The following is a 25,565-nucleotide window of genomic DNA, read 5'->3' on the forward strand; positions in this document are numbered from 1 at the left end:
CAGAGTGCTTGTGGGTTCCAGTGGGGCCTTCCTCTCAGTGCACGCAGGAAGCCAGGGAGGAGGCCATGGCTTGGGGACCCTATGCCACCCGAAGGATCCCTTTATTTGGAGGGAAGCTGGGCTCAGCTAGAGAAATTGGCTCAGGACTGGGACCTCTGCGGGAAGCCATATCCCATCCCCATGTGTGCTATGGACGGGCCTTTGGGCAGGAGGTTCGGGTCCAGGAGGCCCAGGAAGCCGGCAGGTCGAGGCACCGGGAGTCTGGGCTATCCCATCACCACCAAGTGGCCCCTTGAAGGCTGGTGTCTCTTCTGGCCCTAGTAAGTACCTCTGTTTCCAAGCTTGTCAATCCTAAGAGCTGCCCAGGGAAATATTGAACAGAAACTGGCCCCTGATTATCCACAGACATCTCTGTCCTGCACCTCCAGGTCTCAAAGCCTCAAACCTCAAGCCTCCCCCTCCACCTGCAAAGCACCTCCCCAGCACCAAGGCTCACACTTACTATTCCAGTGTCACCTTGGAGGGTCCCTGCCTGCCACCTGCACTGGGATGTGAGCTGCAACAGTGAGGTCGCTTGTGCTCTGCCAGCTCCCAGCAGGAACTTGGCCTCTCCAGAGGGAATTTGGGGCTGGAGGAAATGGAGCCTGGGACAGCAGCGCCAAAGGTGTGCAGCTTGCCCTGGGGGCTGGGTTGGGGGAAGAGGGCCTGCTGGGGATTCCCAGGGGAACGCAAGCTTCTGCAAAGTGGGGGCAGCAGGAAGTGCAGTGGCTTCCTAGTCGAGAGCCACACTGTTGCCCAAAATGAGGAAGTGTGATCCCCAGTTCAAGGAAAGGGTTTTGAAGCTTGTTGCAACCATGGGAAAGGGTAAGCACAGCTACAGCTTTAAGCTTCAAGAGCAGCAAATTCTTTGAAAATGGAAACAGCAGCTGACATCTCCCCTCCAGGAGCTCCGGGGCACCACTCCAGTGGGCACCATGCTTGGTTTGTGGCGGGGACCGTGTTCTCTGCATGCAGCAGGTGTGGTTTTGGTAAGTGTGGAGCCCGGAAGGCAGGGGAATCACCTGAGCACAAGTGGGTGCTGCTAGGTAGGGGGAAGCCCCCATCCTTCCCAGCTCTCCACTGGGTGATGGCGCCACCTAGTGACTGCTTGGCAGCAGCAAGGAGCTAAGCCCTGGCCACAGGACATCCCATCAGAAGGGCAAACACATCCAGAAAGTGACAGGCCCTGGTTGCCAGCCTAGTTAATTCAGCCACCCCTCTTCCAACCCCGTCGCGTTAGTCTTTTGGGGGAAAAAAACAATCACAAGGACATAGCAACGTAGAACCACGCCCGACTGGCTTGTTTTATTGGAGACGCGGAGTTAACAAGGTGAAGACAGGTGGGACCTAAGGTTGGGAAGACACCCTCCCCTCCCCATACATGCCCACTGCCCAAATAAAAAATAACCGACTATGGGAGAGCAGCTGAGACAGCGACTGAGAGGGAAGGGGACACAGAACTCAAGGGCGGCGGAAGAGACCATGCGTGTGCTGGGAGGCCCAGAGGCAGCGGCTGTACGAATAACGTGAGTACAAGTCTCTGATTCTTCCACATAGGTCTGTATAAATATAGAGATAAGTGTTGGCTTTTCCCCTCTCTCCCTTCTGCTCTGTGCTGCTCGCCGCGGTCCCAGCTCCTCTTTCCACACGAGGGTGAAGGGAAGGGGGTGATGAGCAAGTCATCACCGAATAGCGATCAGACCCACATCCATCAGCTTCTGGATCTTCTGTGCTATTACGGGGTTCTTTAAGTGTCTAATAAAGAAAAGGCAAAGTTATTTGAAATGACACTTAACACCTTAAAAAAGTTCCGCGCTCTCAGAGCAACACCTAACGGGAGCCCCCTGGAAGGCACCAGCACACGGCGGTTGAGAACTGTCTGGGCCTTCTCTGCTACCCAGCCTGCACACTGCCAGCCCCACTGCGCACAGCCCACAGGCACGGCCTTCAGTGGAGACCGTTCTCCCAGCAAAGCTGCTCTTTCTGAATGACCCGCCAACGCAGCCACAACTAACACACCCACAAGGCTCTTGCAGCTCCCCACCAAATGCCACTCTCCCCTTTCCTCCAAGCCCCCGCTCCCCTACTCTACTCACTCGCTGAGTGCCTGGGGGTCCTTCTGCATCTGTTCCAGAATGAGCCGCATGGCCGGGTCACTCATTATCTGCTGCACCTCGGGGTCAGCCATGGCGCGTCGCTTCACATCCTCAGGGCTATCGTGCCGGTTGTACTGGGCCATCATGCAGCGCTGGTAGCCCTCGGCCGCCTCCTGCATTGCAGCAAAACCCCCAGGGCAGTGAGCAACTCCCTGGCCCAGCAAGTCCAAGATAACAAGATCACTGGGAAGGGTGAGCAACAGGTGCGAGGAAGGACACAAAGACCCAGGGGAGACATGGAGGCAGGAAAAGCTCACTGAAGGCCGAAGCCAGCCCACCTTACAGTTGGAGTCCAGGTCGAGTGCCTTCTGGTAGACATCCATGGATTTCGTGTAGTCCTTCATGGCCTCCAGGGCAGCTGCTTTCCTTGTGTAGCCCTTGACTGGGGGCAGAATCAGAGGCGGGCGTTACCCCAAGCGCAGCTCCAAAGGCTGCTGCTTCCACCTCGTCATCTCAACACCCTTCAGTGCCCGCTGGTGCTGGGTCCTCAGTGTCAGGCCCCCACAGACATACGGGCAGACCAAAGCACCTGCCCTCTCCCTCAATCTTTTGGCCAGACTCAAAGGATGTGGGAAGCAGTGGAAAGGCACTTACTGAAGGTCGGCTCTAGCTGGATACATTCCTCGCAGTCCTAGGAAGGAGACAAGAGGGATTAGGCTCATCCCAGATGAGGTACCGTAGGGCACAATGGTCATCAGGTGCAAAGAATCTAACTCTGGGCCTCCCTGGTGGTGCAAGGGGTTAAGTCTCAGCACTATGAAGCTATCCACAGCCCCTGCAGCACAACTTCGATCCCTGGCCAGGGAGCTACCCACATGCCACAGCAGACCTCTCCTGGCTCACCCGCTGCTCCCCTCAGTAGATATGCCTGTTCTGCTTCCTAATCTGTCCCTGGTGAATCCTCACTGTCCCCCACCCCACACACACATCCCCATTCTTACATGCATAAACAAATCCTTAAAAAAAAATAAGAGATGATTCTGTAATGGCCCCAGGTGGAGTTAGATTCTTCCCTGCCCCCAAACATTTATTTATTTATGGATACAAGAGCTGGGGTGTAGGCCAGAGTTATGGTGGGTGAGAGGATTCATCAGAGACAGAGTGGGGAGCAGAAAAGGCGGGGATCTACTGAAATACACTGCTGAGGGGAGCAGTGGGCGAGACAGGAGAGGTCTGCTACGCCATGTGGGTTTCTCCCTGGCCAGGAATTGAACTCATGCTGCAGTGGCTGTGGACAGCTTCATAGTGCTGAGACTTAACCCCTGGCACCACTAGGGAGGCCCTTTTGCCCCCCAGTGCTTCTGCTAATTCTGGTGGCTGGAATTAAGAGTGGACACAGCAGGGGGAGGGCAGAGGACAAGCTAAACACCACCTGGAGGGTCCAACCCACACAAGTTAAGAGCCTGAACTCTTCAAAAGGCTGCTATTCACAAAAAACCCAGAAGGTAAAGAAATTTCTAATTTGAGAAACTAAAGACGACATGAAAGTCAGATGAAATGCATGGACCTTGATATTGACAGCTTTGAAACACGTTTTTTGACAAATGGGAAATCTGAACATAGATATGTAACAGATGGCATAACGGTCTCAGTTTCACTATTATTAGAGACTAAGAATATCGTGATGGGATCAGGAGTCATTTCAGGAGATGAATATTCAAGAACTTAGAGATAAAGGATCAAAATGTAAATACATCATTTCCTTTCACAAATAATTCAGGAAAAATGCACTGATACCTAGTGTTAAAAACACATGAGAAATAGGGGCCTCCCCTGGTGGCGCAGTGGCTGAACGCTTGGCTGCAAAGCTGCCCGCAGCCTCTATAGCGCCGCCTCGATCCCTGGCCGCCGGTGAGGGTCCCACATGGCGCGCAGACCTCTCCTGCCGCCCGCTGCTTCCCTCAGCAGTGTACTTCAGTCTTTCTGCCTGTTCTGCCTCTGGTGAATTCTCTCACCCTCCTGCGCTTCTGACTGTACCCAGTGCTTGTATAAATAAATAAATAAATAAATCTTTAAAAAAAAAAAAAAGATATGAGAAATAAAAGGAAATACACAGCTTTCTCCGTTTGGTTTGAAATAGTTTCAAAATAGAGAACTACAAGGCAAGGAATGCCTGTACCTTCTGCACACCTGAGCCACATTCCAGTGTGTCCATCAAGAAGCTTAAGACCAGAAGCCGGGGCCTCCCCGGTGGCGCAGCGGTTGAGCGCTGGGTTGCGAAGCTGCCCACAGCCTCTGCAGCGCCGGTTTGATCCCCAGCTGCTCCCCGGCCACCAGAGGAGGGTTCCACATGGCGTGCAGACCTCTCCTGCCGCCCGCTGCTCCCCTCAGCAGTGTACTTCGGTCCTTCTGCCTGCTCTGCTCCCCGCTCTGGCTCTGGTGAATTCTCTCACCCTCCCATGCTTCTGACTGTACCCAGTGCATGCATAAAATAAAAATAAATAAATCTTTAAAAAAAAAAAAAAGACCAGAAGCCACCTGTTCCTTCTTTCCTGGGGGCAGGGCCGGGAAGGGCTGTGACAGGGAGCCCCACACAGACCCGGAAGACAGACCCAGTGGCAGCAAACAAAACCCAACAGACTCAGGTTAATGTCTCTGCTAACATTGTGTCACCTTTCCACAGAATGGCCCAGACTGTCTCCTAGAGAACAGTTAAAATACGGCCAACAGGGGCACAGACAGGCTGGTATCCAAGAGAATAGTAGGAGCGATTCCTTCAAGGTTGGGCATCATCATTTTTGATCACATCCTCTGATGCGACTGAGGACAGCAGACCCACTCAGCTGAGCTAAACACTGGGTGAGGAAGGGCAGGTACTGCTACCAGGTACAAGAAGCAGATCCCCCAAATTGACACACAAAACCCCTTTCCGGTCCAGCACTGCCCCTGCCATGCAACAGCACCCAAACTAATGGAAACTCGGCACTGAACAGCACCGCATACCTGCGTCTCCAGCAGCATCATCCACCACAACCAAAAGGCACCAACCACCCAATGGCCACCGCCGAAGGAAGAAGGGCACCAACAACTAAGGGAATCCTGCTCGGCGCTACTACGTGATCCCCCTACACAATATGCTAAGTGAAATCAACCAGACACAAGCAGAACAAGGTGGTATGGTTCCACTCACACGAGAACCGAGGACTGATCGATGCACGGATAAAGCAGAATGGTAGGGTTCAGGGGTGGGGGACAGGGAATGAGAGGGAGTTAGTGCTTGAAGTGTGCAGTTTCGGCTCAAGAAGATGGAATGTTCTGGAGATGGACAATGGGGGTGGCTGCACAAAAATACAAATGGACTCAATGCGAACAACCTGGACACTTACGATGTTAAAAACAGGCCTCCCTGGTGGCGCAAGGGGTTAAGCCCAGCACTATGAATCTGTCTGTTTGCAGCCTCAGGAGCACGAGTTCTTTCCCCAGCCAGCCAGGGAGCAACCCACATGGCGCAGCAGACCTCTCCTGCCTTGCCAGCTGCTCCTCTCAGCAGTGTACTTCCTTTTATCTGCCTGTTCTGTTCCCCACTCTGTCTCTCGTGAATCCTCTCACCTCCCACACCAGTTCTGATATGCATAAATATTAAAAACAACAACAACAAAAAAAAAGGTGAAAGGGTGATGGGCAGGCAATAGGAACCCCAGTCCAGAGTACTCCCAACCACTACTTCCCGCTCTAAAGGCCAGGACCCGGGGCGCATAGGTCCCGTATTTCACAAACCACACGCGTTGCCACCCTGAATCTAAAATGAGATGTCATGTTGAAAACATGAAGAGACACCAGCACTCCCGCTGCTTCATCCATTCCCACCTTAAGCGCCAGCTGAAACTCCAGGAGTTTGGTGTAGCAGGCGGCACGATTGCTGTACAATTTGGCGTCTCTTGGGTTCCGCTTGATGGCTTCTGTATAATGCTTCATGGCCTGGGGATAGTCCCCTAGGTAAGGAAGAGAAAGCCTTTCAAAAAAGCAGAAGGCCACCCTCTCCCACGTGGGAGCTGCTGGCCTGCCATCGGCCGAGGCCCAGACACACAGCTACAACCCTCCCGCCGCAAGTCCATTCTCCAAGCTGCAGGTACCTTTCTGAAAACACTCGTTGCCTTTGTTTTTCTCCTCCAAAGCCAGGTCAGGGTTTATGTAGGCCAGCCGCTCCTGCTCCTTCAGGATTTTCTCTGCCTAAGAAAAAGTGATTCTTGAAATAGTTGTCTAAAACTCTCGTAAACATTAGCCTTCAAATAAGCCCTAATTGGATTGTAATTTTCTTTGTTAAAAAGATTTATCTACTTATACAAGAACCAGGGTACAGGCCAGATGTACGAGAGGGTGAGCGGATTCACCAGAGACAGAGCGGGGAACAGAACAGGTAGACTGATGAAATACATTGCTGATGGGAGCAGCAGGCGAGACAGGCGAGGTCTGCCGCATCATGTTGGCATCCCTGCAGCCAGCGGGGATCGAACGGGCACTGCAGAGGCTACAGACAGCTTCACAGCACAGTGCTCAACTGCCTGCGCCACCGAGAAGGCCCTAGATTGTAATTTTCTTTCTTTTTTTTTTTTTTTTGAGAAAATCTAGTTAATTTTATTGATGAGTTGGCGAGTGTCTTATATTATCCAAGGTCACTCAGATAGCTTCCTAATTGTCCAGTACAAATTCCCTTCACTTTTCACCGACTCCAAGTCAAGCAGACTAACTACCCAGAACATGAGCCCTGGGAGCAGCCTGGGGGCGCTGGGCAAGAAAGGGGAGCTGACTCTGGGGCTCAGGCCGGAGGAAGGGAGCCGCGCACGGACCTAGGCCCTCCCGACGTCTCATTGGATTGTAATTTTCAAGGGGAAAATCTGGCAAGATGAATTTTTGTTTTCTACACCTCATAAAAACAGAGGCGATGGCTACGTGAAGTAACGAGTGGTGCCAAACCCCTTGGTACAGGCAAGCTTACGTGGGCAGGAGGCACGAGTCAGCAGCTGACTGAATGACTGGTCGGAATCTTGACTCATCACTTTCCCTATGGGATTATCACCATGAAGTGACTGGTGGCGTCACATAACATGACCATGTACGTGACTTAAAGTCAAGGTTCATAATTAGATACCGACCGTAATAAACAATAATTCAACATTAATAACAGAACTACTTCTCTCTCCACTCACCTGCTGGCATTTCTTAAGCACATCTGGGGTTCGGTGCTCAGCCAGGGACTTGTTGTAGAAATGGATGGCATCCTTATACTGTTCTTCTTTGAAGTAGGAGTTGCCAATTCGAGCGTAAGCTCTGACAGAGACGAAAGAGAAAAGAACAGAGCATGGACCAGGTGAGCAGGTAGAAGGAAGGCACCTGCTGCAGAAAGCAGCCCAGACCACAGGACCGCCAACATCCTGTGCCCGGGCCCTTAGCCGGCCACCCCCCACCCCATGCAGGGAAACCCAAGTCGTGAACATCGAGCCCTCCACGCCACCCGAGGAATCCAGAAGATGGTACATACTTGGCAATCTGGCGATAGTCTTCTCGGTTTTCTCTCCCCACTTCGATGGCCTTCTCACAAAGCTCCCGGCATTTACCATAGTCACCCTTTTCAAAGTACACCGCTGCCAGCAAGAACAGTTAAAAAGGAAGTCAAGCCCACACCCTGCTGAGGGTCCCCTAGGACCACCTACCCCAGCCCTGTCCTGGGCCCCACCTGCTTGATTGGTTATGTAGGTCATGTTGGTGGGGTCCAGGCCTCTGGCTCTGTCGTAATGCTTCAAAGCTGTGTCGAAGTCTTTCTTCTTGTAAGCATCGTTTCCTAGCTCCTTCTCTTTCAGTGCCTAGAAGAGGTTTGGAAGGAGTGAGTACTGAGCAAATCCAACCCAGCAAGAGTGAGAGTCAGGGACAGTCACGGTACTGAATAGCAACGTGCAACCAACGCATCGTAGTCAAGTTCTCCACACCCACAGGCCTCTGCATCACCAACCCGTTCATTTAAATGGTGAGGTACCAGCTGTTAGAGTCTTCAGCACCCTACACATGGCCTGGCCTTTTTCAGTTCAGAGCCACCCTGAACAACTAACACTCAGCACCATTTCAAGGTGCTGAATTTGGCAATAATCTGATGTTTCCATTTACAAGAAGGGATACAAAAACAATTTGGGCCTGTGGCTCCTGCTGTGGATGAAGTGGTGCTAAGGGGACAACTTTCAATGACGACACAGCAGTCCAACCAGGAAGCAGAAGCTAAGGACCAAGGCAGATTCTTCTGGATCACAGCAAGGATAAGGCCACTCACTACTTTACTGGTTCATGCTGACCAATAGCTGTGTGCATTAGCAGAATCCCGGGGGCAGGGAGATTAGGGAAGAAGTCTCAGAGATCTCGGTGGTCTGTGACTCCTATGAATCTCACTTGTGAAGTGGACCTTTGAACACAACTTGACTGTTTCAATTAACAATGAGGTTAGCGCCCACTGAGCACTCAAATTAATCACAACGCCCACAGCTGTTGCTGTCTGACATACCCGTTTCTGGCTGACCAAGGCTGGTTATAAACACATACTACTTGCAAGAGGGAAAAAAAGGGCAAGACCTGTTTCTTATTCTCTGGAAGATCTTCTTCCATTGGTTCTGGCTTGGTCTCCTTTTTGGGAGGAGGTGGGGGTGGAGGTGTGGCGACTTCTTCCTCCTCATCCATACTGCCCAGGTCCACGCCCAGCAAGACGCTGAGAGTAGTCATGATCCGGGGGTCTTGCAGTTTCCTGTATCAGGGAAGAAAAACGATTCTTCTATGCCACAGCTGACTTAAATCCTCATTTACTGCTGAAGTGCAGGCTGCCATGTATGAGAGCTTCTCACCTAGCAACATTGTTAGAGTCTGCGCTACCCCTGAGTTACCACTGGGGAATGTGCAAATCCTCAAAATTCCAACTAATATGAGGTAACAGAGTCCCTCTTACTTCTTTTTCTTCTTCTTTTTCAAAAATAAGATTTATTTATACAAGAACCTGGGTACAGGGGCCTCCCCAGTGGCGCAGCGGTTGAGCACTGGGCTGCGGCACCAGTTCGATCCTTGGCCGCCGAGCAAGGGTCCCTCATGGCACGTAGACCTCTCCTGCCGCGCCCGCTACTCCCCTCAGCAGTGTACTTCATCAGTCTGCCTGTTCTGAACCCCACTCTGGCTCTGTGAATTCTCTTACCCTCCCGCACTTCTGACTGTGCCCAGTGCTTGTATAAATAAATAAATAAATCTTAAAAAGAGAGAGAGAGAGAGAGAGAGAGAGAGAGAGAACTGGGGTACAGGTCAGAGGTGTGGGGGGTAAGGATTCACCAGAGACAGAGTGGGGAACAGAACAGGCAGAGTGACTGAAATACACTGCTGAGGGGAGCAACGGGCCAGACAGGAGAGGTCTGCCATGCCATGTGGGTTGCTCTGCGGCCGGCGGCGATCTAACCGGCACTGCAGTGGCTGCAGACAGCTTCACAGCGCTGCACTCAACCGCCTGCGCCACCGGGGAGGCCCCCTCTTATTTCCTGAGGCCAGCAGAGGTGAGGGTTGTAGGAATGCTTCATCTGAGCTCCACAGCCAGAGGAATTCAAAGTCACAGCAGCAGCACAAGATCTAGGACACACCTTCACAACTGACATCGTTCCCAACCCGGAGTTCCCACTCCACAATAGTAGCAGACACAGCGGGGCCCCCCGTGCACTTGGAGAGTTGGTGCTAGGTCAGAACAGGAAAAGCAGTGCCCTTTCTGGAAATATCCCTCACTGTTCCGTGGAGAAAAAGCCAAGACAGAAACCCCGCAGTCTGAACCACGGAGTCCCTTGCCACAGGACCGCAGGAAGAAAGTCCAGCGTTTAAGTCCCTCTCTAGAGACAAACCCGCACTGCGTGACTTACGTGCCCAGGTCAGACGGCTTGTTTCGTAGCTGCTCGATCAGCTCCCGGTAGGTTGGGTCAGCAAGCAGCACTTTAGTCCTGGGATCATTCTCCAACTTCTGATACAGATTGGGCATGTTGAAAGGGTTCATGAATTTCCTCTCTGTTCCAAGCAGAGAAAAGCAGAATTTGAGTTACTCAAGTCGCTATGCTCCACAGCCCACACAATGTCAGGGTGTGGAGGGACCCCTCAAAATGAATCCCTTGTAAAAAGTAACAAACAAAAGAACAGAATAGATGGTGCTTACCTGCCAACCGGGCCTCCATGTTCTGTAAACCTTCTTTGAGTTGAGGGTTACTGGCTTCATGCTTTAAACCTTCCTCATAGGTTCGCTTGGCTTCCTCAAATCGGTTTAAGAACTCAAGAGCTGCTGCTTTTCTCGAATAGCCCTTAAAGCAGCAAAGACAGACAGAAAAGAAAGAACAACAAAAGGTAAGTCTAGAAGATAAACTCAAAAGAACTTACTTTACATCTCATAAAATGGCGATTCACATGGTGCTCAAATAGAAGATTAAGGCATAATACTGAGACTAACAATACATAAACTATGTCTTACAATGGACTCCATACAAGATTTGATGAAAATGTAACTTCTCTGAGGAGCAAACTCAAAGAGGGAGGATGAAAGGGCGCATGATGAACTATCAGTCAAGTGGGCAAGGCAATGACATGCAGTTGCGGGGAGTGGTGCTGGTGCCTTAAGTTTTGATCCAATCTCTGTTAGGCCCAGAGTCTCATCAAAAGGGGAAAGCAGTAACTGAAACAAATGGAAGGGCTTACACCATGCCCCACCAAGGCTCAATGCCGACCTAACTCACCTCAGCCTCTCCCGAAGGTGGAATTTTAAACTAACCAATCTGGAATTTCTTGGCCAGCACTAGCAAGTGCAGCAGTGCCTTGTGACAGGCTACCCTGGCCGTCTGCTAAGGGGAGGTGGCTTTTACTGTGGAATCAGCTCTCTTGTCATATCCTAGCTAACTCCTGACTATGAAAACCTTCCATTTCGTACACTCCTTGGACTTGCTAGCTGGGATGCTGCCTGGCACATGGATCACTGAGTAAGTACAAGACATTTCTGCAGGTCTGAAGAGCCCCTGCTTACCCACAGCTCACCTTGCCCCAGTCAGGCTTTAAGTCGACGGTCTTGCACCCATCCTCATAAGCCCGCTGGTAGTCCCCCTTCTTGGCATAGGCCGCGGAGCGATTGCTGTAGAGCACGTGGTTCTGGGGATCTAACTTAATGGCTTCTGAGTAGCACTTCAGCGCATCGTCAATGTTACCAGCACTCAGGGCCTTATTGCCCTTCTCTTTCAGCTCATTTACCTACAAAGGGAAAAGCCAATAAAGCATCTCTCCACAGTATGCTGCTTCCATCCCAAGATTTTAGGTAACACTCATTCTTCCCTGCAGCTATCAACAAGTGGGTTACTTTAGAGATCCTGAGACAGAAATCACAGCACAATTCACTTGTATTTCCCATACCTCTGGGAACCAGCAGGGACAAAATGAAATGACCAGAAACACGAAGCCTGACTTTGCACTCCACAGGCGCCTATGTGGACTGGCAAGAATTCCAGCCATCAAGGAGATACTTAAAGAGTTCCTTTCATGGAAGAATTCATTTGCCACAGATTTGCAGAGTTCAGATGATAAACTAGTTCCTCCTCACAGGAAGAGGCAATTGGGAGGGCAGTGTGAGTGTGCGCTGATAGGTGGTCTAGCCCCCGGAGGCTTTGGGATGGGTTCCTCAAGAGCAGCCACATGCTTGTTTGACCAGAGAAGAATCTATTTCCAGTCACAGGTGTGGTGACTCGTCACAACGTGGTAGGTTATCCTGGGCTGGGCTATAGCAGAGGGTCCTAATGAAAGGGGTTGTCCTAATCAGGATGCCCCACAGAGGAAGGAGACACCTCAAAAGTTGTTTTAAAAATGTGAACCCATTCTGAGAGATCAAGTTGTATCATTCAAGTCACACTAAGCCGCACTTCCGTTGCCTCTACCATGCCCAGTATACCTACACAAGAAAGAATTCTCGTGAAAGAAAGTATTTTGGAACCCTGAGGCACACCAATGGGGAACACTTCCTCGGTCAAGCATGACAGAGACAGCCTGGAAGAGGGAAGGCTGCACCTTGAACAAGGGAGTAATCTTAGGTGGAGGCCACAGGCAAAAATCCACACTCAACTCTCACTAGTACCAAGAGGAAGCTGACAACAAAATACATTTTCCAAACCGAGTACTGCCCTGTAACAGGCCATGACCTGGACTTTGAGAGGAGTAGAAGGCGCCAGGCGGCAGGGCCTGCCCACCGTAGTTTCCCTATGCGGAGGTATGGGGCCCCGTGCAGAAAGCGTCGCCATGCAATGTATTTGGAAGGTTACTTATTTTTTGATCTACCACTTTGGACACACTTATCTGTCCACCGTGAATATCTCCTCAAACCGAAACATGGATCCCAAAGTGGAAAACTGAAAGCAAGAGCTAGAGAAGTGGCAGGTTTATCTTCAGACAGTCGGTTCTCACACCTGGAGCTGAGCGGCGCCAGCCCGTGTGCAAAGCTGTCACCGTCCACACGCAGCCCCAGCTTCCATCAGCCGCCTACCCTCTACCTGCACGCACCGCCCGTCAGGCAGCGCGGGTTCAGAAAAGTTTTTTTCGGTATTTTGCTAACATTGCACAACCCCCCCGCCCCCCATGGCACAGCCAGTGTAATCCCAGACACGCTGTAACGCTCCCGAGGACCAGCCAGAGCTGCCCGCCTCTCCATTTCCACGGGACAAGCCCTCTTAATTTGCCAAAGCAGCGCCAAAACTAGCTAAAACGGGCCCCGGCTGTTCCGGAGCGCAGGGGTTCAGCTTGCAGATAGGACCCCAAAAGGAGCTGTTTTCTCTTGCTTCTCTTTACAGTCGACGATGCGCCCCACGAGCAAACCCCCTCGCAGCCCCTTCCAACCTCCAGGCCCGGCAGGATCCAACCAAGTCGCCGAGCGCGCCCAGAAGCCCCTTCCAGCCCAGCCCCTTCCCCGCAAAGGCGCGCGGGGGCCGACAACGTACTTCTCCCCGCTCCCCCCTCACGTGTCAGGGCGACTCCTGCCCCCCGCGGCGAGGAGCCGGCCTTTCGGGGGCCCCGCCCGCCGCGACGCCGGCATCGCGGGCGCGCAGCCCCTCCGGGACGGACGAGGGGGGCGCGCGGCTGCCGCCCCAGCCCGGGGACGGATGGACGCGCCGCCCGGCCCGCGCTCGGCGGCGCCTCCCGCCCGACCCCGCGGCCGCGGGCACCGCGTTTCCGCCGTGGCCGCCGCGTCCCGCAGCGACTCCCGGCGCGGCCGCGGCCCGGCCCCCGCGCTCCGCCAAGTTAACTGCGGCCAAGTCCCGGCGGCCTCTGCCGGGCCTCGGAGCTCGCCCCGCCCGGCAGGACCCCGTCCCGCCGCGCTCCCGCGCCCCCCGCCGCCCCCGCCCCCCGCCGGCCGGAGTCGCCCGGAGGCCGCCGGCGCTCGCCGCCCGCAGCCGGACGCAGGCCGAGCCGGCGCCGCCGCCGACCCTCCGCGCCGGGCCCGCGGCCGGGCCTCGCTCCCCGCCCCCCGCCCGCCGCGGCCCTCACGCCTCGCCTCCGCCGCAGCGCGGCCCGCGCCGCCCGATCGGCCCGCCCCGCCCCTCCGCCCGCGGCCCGGCCTCGCCCGGTCCCCGCGGCCCCGGGCCCCACGCCTCAGCCCGCCCCTCCCCCCTCACCTGCTCCATAGCCGGGCCCGGAACCGCGTTGAATCGACTCCGTCCTCTCCGCGTTCCCAACCGCACGCGCCGCCTTCTGGAACCTACTAGAAGCTACCGGGACCCCGGGATCCCGCCCCTTCCTCGCCTGCTCACTGGTCGCCCTCCTCTAGGGGGCTCCCTGTACTTCCCCACTATTGGCTTGAAGCCTAGCCCATCATCTCTGCTTCCCTCTCATTGGGCAGTGCCGCGTAATCCCGCAGCCCTGCCTCCTCCGCGCCTCAGGATTGGGCTCTCCCCTCAAGCCCCGCCCAGCCCAGGCCCTACTATTGGAAGGGCGGGGCAAACTTCTGAGATAGTAATTGGTCTTTTGGTCTGTCCATCGTAGCCGCGCTGGCCGCGCCCATTGGTCCTGTTCTTTCTGGAAATTTCCACCTCTCCCATTGGGCTGAAGGAGTCCCGGACGGAACCGCCTTCAGATTGAAGAACATTTCGATTGGGTGAGCGCTGCCAACACTTCGCGCTGATAGGTTTAAACGGCTGCCCTTCAGCGGGCTGGGGGATTCCGCCCGGCGGTGCTTTGTGGGAACCCGAGGCCCGAGTCATCCCCAACCGCGGCGGCTCCGCCGGGCCGGCTCCCGCCAGCGCCAGGGCCCTTCACTGACCCCCCGGCCCTTCGCGGGGGCTCGGGGCTCCCAGATGGAGGGGGGACGGCCCCGCGGGCTCGGGCGCGCTCCCCGGCGCGTCCCCGCCGCCCGCTGTCGCGCGGTGGGTGCCGGAGGGGCCGCGCGCGGGGACGGCGCCGGGTCCGGGCAGGAGGGCGCGGGGTCTCGCCCGGCCGCGGGGACGCGCCCCCTCTCCGAGCCCCCGGGTAGAGGCTCGGCCACTGGCGCCGTGGGGGCCCCTGCCCGCGCCGCGGCGAGCTGGCGCGGGGCCCGTTATTCCGGGGACCCCCACCCGGCGCCCGACCACCCTCTGGCGAGCGGCGGGCTGGACGGCCCTGGCCCCGCGCGAGGGCGGAGGCCGGCCGGCTCCTGGGGGGCGCGGGGCGCCGCCGCGGGAGAGGAGCCTGCGGGGTGACAGCGCCGGGTTCCCGTCTGCACCCGTCCGTGTGCGGCTCCCCAACAAAGGCGCCCTTCACGAGTTCGAGGACTCCGGGGGGCGCCTTGGCCCTGCGGGACCCTTCCCTCCGCTCGCGGGCTAACAGCACCCCCCTAGGGTTCGGGGAGCCCGCTCCATGCCAGTGACTCGTCTCCGGCCCCCCTCCCGCGGTCTGGACCCCGCAAGCCAAGCCCCTGCCAGAGCGCGTGCTCGGCACCCCCGTCCCTGGCGAGAAGCGCAGGCGGCTTCAGGCCCCTTGGCGTGTCTGGTGGGCGGGCCTACTTTCCCGCCTTTTCTTCGCTGTCCTTCACCTTCAGCACCAAACTCCAGCCCCAGGGACATCTGGGCTGGTCCCTGCTCTCTGGGCTTGCCGGGACCCCCCCCCCCCCCCCCCCCCCGTGGCTCACGGCTAACCCGTCCCCTAGGCTGCCGCGCTGTGCGGGGTCCTTGGCAACCCGCTCCGCAGCCAGCTGACTAGTTGACTAGTGTCTCTGGCTTCTTTCACAGCAGGGGGCAGCCCTTGCCCCACCCCAAGTTTAAGCATCAGCGGCACATCCCCATCAGGTTCCCGAGGCCCTGTGTGTATGTTGGGGACACAGAAAAGTGCAGGGAGCTTGACAGATCAGTTCCCTTAGCACTGCGGCTCAGGGAGACTAAGGGCCGTAGCAGGATAGCTGCTTCAGGGCAGAGAGGAAAACTGGGTTCAAGGAGCACTGGGGGTGTGGTACTGTCAAAGGGGGTGCAGGCAAACCTCAGAGGGAAGCTAGAAGAGCGAGGGAGTGTTCATGGAAAATCTGGAGAAGAGCCTGGCAGTCAAGGAACAGCAAAGGCCCCTGGCATGGCCCAAGTGGCTACAGCAGGGTGACAGGACGCCGGCCGGGCTGGGAGAGGGACCTTTGGAACCTGCTGGCATCAGGATCCCTCTGGCTCCCACATGTGAAGAGAGTGAGGGCGAAAGCAAGGAGCCCTCTGTAGTCCAGGAGGAGCATGCGGGTGCCAGGGCCAGGGTGACTGCAGAGGAGGGATGAGAAGAGCATTCCAGGTACATTTTGGAGAAGTTGATGCACTGGACGCAGAGCAGGAAGGAAGGAGCTGACTCAGGCTTTGGCCTCTGTCCACCTGTTGAATTTAAATCTGGCCACTGGACCTTCTGCCGCTGTCTCCACGCCGCCGGACCTTGCCAGTCCCTCTGCTCTTCCTGTCTCCGGTAGCCTTTGAGACCTTCCAGCATCTTGCCCGCCGCCTCTCCCAGCTTTCCTACTCCTCCCTCTGCGTGACCTGGCCCTCTCTCCCACTCACCTTTTTTTTAGAGTGATTTATTTATGCATACAAGAACTGGGGTACAGGCCAGAGTTGTGGGGGTGAGAGGATTCACCAGAGACAGAGTGGGGATCAGAACAGGCAGACTGACTGAAATATGGTGCTGAGGGGAGCAGCGGGCGAGTCAGGAGGTCTGCTGCGCCGTGTGGGTAGCTCCCTGGCCAGGGATCGAACTCGTGCTGCGGTGGCTGCAGACAGCTTCATAGGTTGCGTCTTAACCCCTTGCACCACCAGGGAGGCCTCCCATTCACCTTTTTATCCTACTTTGTGCTCTGGTACCGGGGCTCAGCAGCGAGCATGGAGGCCCACAGACACCTCTGCATCCCTGGATCTTTTCTAGTGGGAGAGACTTGACACTCAAACTCCTCAACTGTGTGACTTCAAGCAACCTCCTCTAACATCTCTGCTTGGGTCCTTTCCATTTTAAAATGGGCCTTCCTCAGGTCTCTGGCACCCAAAAAGGAGTGGCAGACGGGTCCTGTACCCACTGCGTGCCGCTTCGTGTGATTCATGTTGCTATTTCAGTGCCGCTGCTCTCAAGTGGGGAACCAGAGGACAAGGCTGTTTGGCATCACCTCATTCTTAGACCATCACTCATGCAACCAAGGCGAGACCGGAAGAGGTCAGCGTTGGGGACCAGATTCTTTGCAGAGCAAACGCCCAATTTCAAAGTTCTCCCCGTATCAGGAAAAAAACAAAAAGCAGCTGGAGTCAAGGACGCTCAGCACGGGAGTGAGTGGGCCAGGGGCGGGTGGCAGCCCAGGACTCTGGAAGTTCTGTTTTTATGGGAACAGTCACTGTCGGCGTGGGAATTTAGACCATCTGAGTTTCCTTCCTCAGGTGAGAATGAAGTCCCGTTTTAAAGTTCTGAGAGATTCCGATAGGATGTTTTCATTCCTCACTTGCCTGCGTGGGTCTGACTCGCAGCTATCTTGCGGAGAATCTGAATCCTGACCAGCGGGGGAAGCGTGGGGGGTAATAAAATGCCGTTAAGTTCTGTTTAATTCAGTGAACTTGAACAGAGAGCCGGGCACTGTGCCAGATGCTTCAAGGACTGAAACAATGGTAATTATTACCTGATTATTATTCATCAGAGCGCCCTAGAGCCCAGTCCGGGGCCTTGCTACCCACGCCCCCTCCCAGGGTGAGCGAAGCCAGTCTCGTGGCTATAAATACCAGTGGAGCAACACCCCCATATCTATCCTCAGCCCTCATCACCTTACCCAGATCCAGACTTGTCTGCCCACGTGCCTCCGTGATGCCTCCACTGGGATGGCTGGTGGGCTTTTCAGCGTGCTCCAATCCGAGCTCCTGAGCTGGCCCTCCTCAACTTCCCTCTCATGAGCGTCCTCACCTTGGATCGCTTCAGGCTGAAAATTTGGAGGCATCTTCTCTCCTTAAACACCTGGCATCCAGTCCACCAGCAAATACCACTGCAGGGGAACAAAATTCTACCATCCTAAAATATGTCTCTGGCATATGGATTATTTCATGGGGCTCTGAAAGCTGGGGGGAGGTATTTACGTGCTGTAAGGGGCAGGAGGACACGGGGCAGGTTTTCTGTGATTCTATGCAGACAAGGTAAAGGAGGGGGGAGCCCTGGAGCCCTCAGTGGCTTTTAAGGCTTTTATTGGGATTTACCAGGTACACAGCTGGCAAGGGGTGCCAGGGGGCTGAGAGGCTGGCAGGTCTTCACTCTGGGTTCTCTGGCGTTCTCTGGTGGTCTCTGCTGCTCTGCTCCTCTCGTGGTTCTGCTCGGCTTCTTCGTTCTGCTTCCCTCGGCTTCTCTGCTCCTGCTGGCGTCTCCGTGACGTCGCCCTTATAAGCCCAGTCTTAGCCCAGGTGAATCCCATTTACATATGCCCACACCGTGCTCCAGGTGGCCGCCATCAGGCATGCATTTGAGACCACAAGGTTCTGTCATCTATCCTAATGGCGGGAGCGCAGAAAAGCCTGATACTCTTTACCTTACACTACACGTGCATAAACAAAAATCATCTGCAAAGGTGTTTCCTTGGCTGAACCTGTAAGACCAAATCTCTTCCACTCTCGCTGTAATGGCGGGAATGACGCAGGGCAGGTTCTCTATGATCCGAGCAGGCGGGGTAAAGGAGAAGAGAGTCCTGGAGGCCTCAGTGGCTTTTCAGGCTTTTACTGGGATTTACCAGGCACACGGCTGGCAGGGGTCCTGGGGGCCCGGGAGGCTGGCAGGCCTCCCAGCCCCCAGCAAGTTTTCACTCTTTCTGGGCTCTCCGGCCTTCTCTGGTGGTTCTGTTCTTCCGTTCGTTCTTGTTCTGCTTCTGCTGGCGTCCCCGAGACGCCGCCCTTAAAAGCCCAGTCTTAGCCCAGGTGAATCCCATCTACCTACACCCACACCCTGCTCCAGGTGCCGCCATCAGGCATGCACTCGGGACCGCAGGGATCCATCATCCCTCCTGATGGCGGGAGGCAGAAAAGCCTGATAATCACTCACCCTGCACTCACCAATGGAGAAGGCCGCTTCTTAAGCCTTCTTTCCTGTCCCTTTCCTGGTAGCCTCCGTATCTGACCTTCCCCTCTGTAGGGTAAAGAAAATGTCAGGCTTTTCTGCCCTTCCGCCATCAGGATAGATGATGGATCCTTGTCCTGAATGCATGCCTGATGGCGGGCACCTGGAATAGGCTGTGGGCATAGGTAGATGGGATTCAGCTGAGTTAAGACTGTGCTTTTTTAAGGGCGGCGTCACGGGGACGCCAGCAGCAGCAGCAGCAGTATGAAGCCGAAAGAGAAGGCGAGAAGCAGCAGAACCAACTCCAGAGAGCCCAGATAGAGTGAAGACTTGCTGGGGGCTGGGAGGCCTGTCAACCTCCCAGCCCCCCAGCCAGCACCCCTGCCTGCCATATGCCTGGTGAACCCCAAATAAAAAAAACCTGCAAAACTACTGAGGACTCTGACGCCTCCTTTACCTGGTCTGCATGGGATCAGAAAACCTGCACTGTGCCCAGTCCGGCCCTTACAATTGGCGTAAGTTGGCAAGATCCATGCAGACGGGTATTGGAGCCCTCCGAAGACCTGGAGGGACTAAGGAGAACAGACTGTTTGCCTGTAAGGACGCTGGAGGCGCCATGGCGGCACAGAAGGTGGACAACGCCCACGAGCTACAGGATGAGACCTGGCGTGAAGGAGACGCCCAAAAGGACCAGCCAACAACACCGGAAAGGACCAGCCAATGACCCCTGAGGCAGCAGGCCGTTGCTGACGCAGGGAGAGGCCAATGGACTTGAACTGATGGACTGATGGACTTGGACTGACAATCCCGCCAGAAGGCGGAGGACCTTGCAGGTTGATATGTTTTGGGACCCTGGGGGTGGAACAGTTTTGTTTGTAAACCCCAGGAGATGGGAATCTAGGGGTGGCCAGTGGGCCTAGATGGCCAAAAGCAGCCTGTGCATGCCCAGCAGCCAGGTGGAGGAGAAAAACCAACTAAGAAAGCAAAAGCTGGTACTGATGTAAGTTGAGAAGCCCTGAGCGGCTGTTAAGCAGCCTGGGTATGCTGAAGAACTGTGAGTCTCGTAAAATCACCTGTGGGTGATGCCCTGCTCATTCTTGAGCGAGGGTGAGGAGCTGAGGAACCTGTCCTTGGGGGACGGGTGGGGAACGTGGCTTGGGGTGGAGCCCAAGTCAAATGTAGAGTTTTGATCCCCGACCCATGTGCTTGTGCAGTGGGTTGGCTTGAGTGCAGGGGTCTGCGAGTCGCATGGGTGGCCATGAAGGCCGAGTGTTGGAGCGACTGCAGACAGAAACCCTGAGGGTTGGCGATTACCCCCAACAGAATAAAATTGCCAATCCCAGAGCTAGTGCATCCTGGGGGTGGATGCTGTGTGTGCCTTGTAGCCGAGACTACAGCCGAGAAGGCCAGGAAGCCTGACGGCTCCTGGTGTGTTATAGTAGATGCCGTGAGTGATTCCCCTCCCTCGTATGAGCAGTGCCTTCGGCAGCAGATTTGGTGGCTCATCTGCTGGTACCAATAATTGTCTTTTGCACTTGGTTGGTGCCCTGCCTGGACTTATTTGTGTTCTGTTGTATTTTGTTGTATTTTGTTATATTTGATGTATTTGCTTTTGTGGGCCATGGCTACATAGTTTGTTTGCTTAGAAAATTGTATATATATATGTATAGACTGTATGGCAGAAAACCCTGAGGGGGTGGACTGTAGGGTAAAGAAAATGTCAGGCTTTTCTGCCCTTCCGCCATCAGGATAGATGATGGATCCTTGTCCTGAATGCATGCCTGATGGCGGGCACCTGGAATAGGCTGTGGGCCTAGGTAGATGGGATTCACCTGGGCTAAGACTGGGCTTTTAAGGGCGGCGTCACAGGGACACCAGCAGCAGCACCAGTAGCAGCAGCACCAGTAGCAGCAGTAGAAGCCAAAAGAGAAGGCGAGAAGCAGCAGAACGAACTCCAGAGAGCCCAGATAGAGTAAAGACTTGCTGGGGGCTGGGAGGCCTGCCAGCCTCCCAGCCCCCCAGCCAACACCCCTGCCTGCCATATGCCTGGTGAACCCCAATAAAAGACCTGCAAAAACCCACTAAGGACTCTGACTTCTCCTTTACCCGGTCTGCATGGGATCAGAAAACCTGCACTGTGTCCAGTCCTGCCTCTACAGTCAGTTTTTACCCGGGAGGTATATGTTATTGTTAAACCCTTTTGGTTTTTTCCTTTTGTCAATCTGTTTGATGTTAATCTGACAGCCTAGAAAATCAAGAAGGGAAAGGGAATCTTTTTCTCTCTTCCCCCCTCCCCAATGTGCTATCAGAGATGGAATAACACATTGCCTTGTCAACCTAGAAATTCAGGAGCCGAGTAATAAAGGCAGGGCACGCCTTTGTGGAAATCAACAAGTGACAATTTGGGTACATGGAGGATTCAGGTAGAAAACTCAGCCTTAGAGCCCAAGGAGGGGGAAAGAGGAAGATGAGGCAGTGGGTAAAGGAAAGAGTTGAGTAGTCGTAATAAGCTTACTTCAACTATTCTTGGTTATACATCAGTGGTTACTGATTCTCTAGAACAGATGAAAGGGAACTTATTTTACCCTCAAACTACAGGTTCATAGTCATCAGTTTTTTCAGAATTATTTGTTTGATGGGTTCTTAAAACAATTGCTTCTGGTCCAGGCCAAAGGTCTTTGCCCCAGTTCAAGTCAGACAGGTGATGGAATGTCCAGGAATGGCTCCCTGCCTCCTTTTAAAAAATGGCTTTAGGACCTTCCTGGTGGCACAAGGGGTTAAGAAGCAACCTATGAAACTGTCCACAGCCTCTGCAGCATGAGTTTGATGCCCCGCCAGGGAGCAACCCACATGGTGTGGGAGACCTCTCCTGACTCACCCGCTGCTCCCCTCAGCAGTGTATTTCAGTCAATCTGTCCTGTTCCCCTCTCTGGCCCTGGTAAATCCTCTCACCACCACCCCCAACACCTCTGGCCTGTACCCCAGTTCTTTTATGCATAAATAAATCTTTTAAAAAAAATGGTTTCACAGTTGTCCACTTCATGGCTGACGCCTCTTGCTCCTGAACTTCCACCGTGGAAGAGATCTTGTGACTTCTGACAAAAAGCTTACAGAGGTAAACATTTTCTTTTTAACCAAACCAGCTTCCTGGATCTCCATCCGTGGGATCTGGTCACAGGGAGAAATGATGGGATTTTTCCACCTTTCTATATTATAAAATTGGCAGGAAGAATTTTAGTGGAACTAGTTCTGGGGTAGAATAACTCTTGATTTTGAGTATTCTTGGTTTTTTTTTTTTTAATCTATTTATCTATTTATTTATTTATACATGCACTGGGTATAGTCAGAAGCGCGGGAGAGTGAGAGAATTCACCAGAGCCAGAGTGGGGAGCAGAGCAGGCAGAAGGACCGAAGTACACTGCTGAGGGGAGCAGCGGGCGGCAGGAGAGGTCTGCGCGCCATGTGGGACCCTCCTCCGGTGGCTGGGGAGCAGCCGGGGATCGAACCGGTGCTGCAGAGGCTGCTGGCAGTTTCGCAACCCAGCGCTCAACAGCTGTGCCACCAGGGAGGCCTCATTCTTGGGTTTTTAAGGGTTTTGTCCTTAATTTCCCTCACAGAGAAGGTCTTTGTTTTTCTGATTTTTGTGCTATGTGTTGCTTGTCTTAAAGAGGGAGCATCAGGGGCCTCCCTGGTGGCGCAGAGGTTAAAGATACAGTGCTATCAGGCTACCCCAGCCAACGCAGCATGAGTTCAATCCCCAGCCAGGGAGCTGACCCACATGACGCAGCAGACCTCCCGTCTTGCCCACTGCTCTCCTCAGCAGTGCGTTTCAGTGCCTGTTCTGCTCCCCACTCTGTCTCTGGTGAATCCTCTCACCCTCCACATCTCTGGCCTGCATCCCAGCTCTTGTATGCATAAATAAACAAATCTTTAAAAAAAAAGCACAAATCTGGTGGGCACAGGTCAGGTGTCAAAAATTATTTAGATGCTTGCTACCTCAAGAAGGCACCAGTGATAGGACAAGTGGGTCACTGAATGGGTTCGACTGGCACTAAGCCATCTACCAACATGAAGGAAATTTCTGTGTTGTGAGGTACACCATAAAATAACAACGTAATCCCAGCCCTGTGGCATGTTCCACATAGGTAGTCTGACTCCAAGAGGCCGAAGGCTGTTCGCATGTATGTCAGTGGAAAAAAGAAACTCAGATGAATTTTTTTCCTTTTGTTTTATGCATGAAGAGCTTGGCTCTGTGACCTCTTTGGTCTCCACCATTTGGAAGGAGCATTTATGGGAATGCCCTCTGGCAGCTGGTCAAAAATTGACTGGGCTTTCCCAGGCAGTTAAGGCTGCGGCGGGGCAGGTGCTGGTGCTGGACCTCCACGGGGAGGCATCCCCTGGGCCACCTGGTGGCTGAAAGGTATTGGTTATAGGCTGCAAGTGCATCAGCATTTCTGGCAATTTCTACACAAACCAGGTCAAGTCCCTGGCCTTCCTCCACCAGCAGACGAACGCTGAAACCATGGCTGGTCTGTCAGCTGGGCGTGGTTAACTGTCTTGGGAGTTTGTTTTCACAGAAGCGATGGGGTGTGGCGCTGCTCCTGTGAGTCATGCGGGCTGTATGTGCAGTCACTGATCAGAAACTAAACTTCAAGTTGGCCAGAAGCAAGAGTCCATTGACATGGAACCAAGAAGACAAGAAAAGGGCCCGGCTGGACCGCAGACAGAAAGGAAGGGGTCTGTCCACCAGGAAGACCCAGTCATCTGAAAGATCTCCCCTCTCTTGGACAGATGAACTATGCGATAAACTGTAGCCAAGTCTCCATTGCTTTGCCCTCAGCTTGTAGCCTGCAAAATATAACTCCTCTGTTCTCAGCCCCGATCCCCCGAGATCAGGATAAACTCCTTCTCTCCCCTGGGTGGGAAGGCAGATTTGAGCTTTGGCTCCTATCTTCTTGCCAGGCAACTCCAAAATTAAACCCTTTGCTCTCAAAACGCCTGTGTCATAAAATTACTTCTTTGTGTATCAGGGAGCCGTCTTGTTGGCTCAGTATCAACCAACCCATCCTGTGACCCCAATGCTGCTGAACCCCCGGCTGCATCTTTTGTTGGACCAAGCAAGCAAGGCCTGCTGCCCCACAAGCCAGGGAAGGCCAGGCCACCCCAGAAAGCCTCAAAGGATTTTCCTGCCCTATGACATGAACCAGCAGATGGTGGCTCCTGCTACCCTCAAGGTTGTGTTTCCGCAGCCGATGCAGAACTAGGCCTTCCCAGGGCACTGGGCTCATGAAGTTGCCTAGTCAGTCACCCTGGAGGAGAAGGAGGAGGCCCAGGTCAGTTACTAGAAGGAAAACCAGCTAACAAGTCTACAGACACAGGCCAAAAAGAACATGGAAAAGAAAAAGGACAAGTTCACAGAGGGCTTCAACACGCAGGGACTCCTGGTCCTGCAACAGGGTGGTCCCCAGGAAAGGGGGAGGTTCCCTGCCCCACCCAAGGGAGGGTGGAGCTGAGCAGGGAGAGAAGAAGCTGCAGAAGAGACTGAGGAAGGAAGCCGGATGGAACCAGGAGACCTGGAGGAGGCGCATGGAGCCTAGAGACATATGAAGAAACTGCATTTGTCTTTTGGTCGTGGACTGGGTGACACAGATGTGGGTGAGACCTGTGGGGAGGAGACAATGGCAGCTTTTATCTTGATGTTGATTTTGCTCTTTTCCTTCCGGGCTTGTCCGGTTGTTTGTGACCCTTTTCCGTGGGTCCCCACTGGAAGATGCTTTAGACTTGTAGCAGGCTTTGGGGCCTTGTTCTGGGCCGATCCCATATGGATGGACTTTTACCCACGAGGGGACGGGTAACTTTGGGTGCTTCATTTAGAAACTAGACTCTTTGCCTTACCTGTATTGTTTCCTAGTTTTATTAAAGTTCCTGACCATTAAAGTCTCATATGTTTTGTGTTGATGCGGCGGATGGCAGAACCCATGTAGAATAGGCAGGTTTGCGGGGCTTGGGCTGCCCCTCTCCCTGTCCTATAACAGTCCGAGCCCAGTAAAATTCAGTTAATAGCCCCCACTCCTGCAACTTCAGGAGCAAAACTTTCAACCCCCAGATAGATCCCTTTGCATAAGAATGATTTCACAGGACAGGCTCTGAAAGCTGGGTGGAGGCTGCTGTGTTATAAAAGGTATTTATGTGTATAAAAGAAAGTCTAAGAGTCTCTCCCTCCCGTTCCAGGACAAATGAATCTTAACAGAGAAGACAGCAAGTTAAATCTGCACACTAGACATACCCTTGTTTACTGTGCTTTGCCAGGTAACTTCCCATTAACTGACCTTCCCTCCCTGTCCTTCGTCTTTAGCTGAAGTTATTTTAGGAGGTGACTGTTTACTCTTGGAGGGTCCGTTAGCTCAGCTGGGAGTCTCCTGGGGCCTGCTCTGGTGTGAAATCTCTGTTCTGTCACAGGAAGACCCGCAGCAGTGGTCTCACCTCACTGTGCTCAGCCAGACAACATGGTGAATCTGTCTCTCTGGGTGGCTTTGTAGCCTGGAAATATGTGGAAGTGGGTGTAGGGGAGAAGGAATCTGCCACCCGCAAATGTCTTTATGTGAAGCCTAGTTTCTTGGGAGGGGCTCTGACAGCTATGTGGAGGTTGCTTTTGAAAAAGACATTTACATGTAAACCTCTCTCTGTAAAGACCTACTTTTTTTTTTTATTTATTCATGCAAGAACTGGTGTGTAGGCCAGAGGTGCAGGGGGTGAGAGGATTCACCAGAGACAGAGTGGGGAGCAGAACAGGCAGATCTACTGAAATACACTGCTGAGGGGAGCAGTGGGCGAAACAGCAGAGGTCTG

At 53.9% G+C, this 25,565-nt stretch overlaps 1 protein-coding gene across 1 annotated transcript; it reads right to left on the reverse strand.

The window, feature by feature from the left end:
* Nucleotides 1-1,597: 1,597 nt before the first annotated feature.
* On the reverse strand, nt 1,598-14,413 carry STIP1 (stress induced phosphoprotein 1; the record flags this gene model as incomplete). Its single annotated transcript, XM_084252512.1, is given in 16 exon segments — nt 1,598-1,794; nt 2,136-2,308; nt 2,474-2,577; nt 2,790-2,826; nt 6,003-6,127; nt 6,269-6,365; nt 7,343-7,463; nt 7,675-7,777; nt 7,870-7,996; nt 8,751-8,919; nt 10,061-10,202; nt 10,348-10,489; nt 11,214-11,423; nt 13,829-13,921; nt 13,925-14,038; nt 14,135-14,413. Coding segments are annotated over 16 exon segments (2,109 nt in total). The 3' UTR covers nt 1,598-1,721.
* Nucleotides 14,414-25,565: the final 11,152 nt, after the last annotated feature.

The sequence above is a fragment of the Talpa europaea genome, assembly GCF_964194135.1.
Source record: "Talpa europaea genome assembly, chromosome: 1".
NCBI lineage: Eukaryota > Metazoa > Chordata > Mammalia > Eulipotyphla > Talpidae > Talpa > Talpa europaea.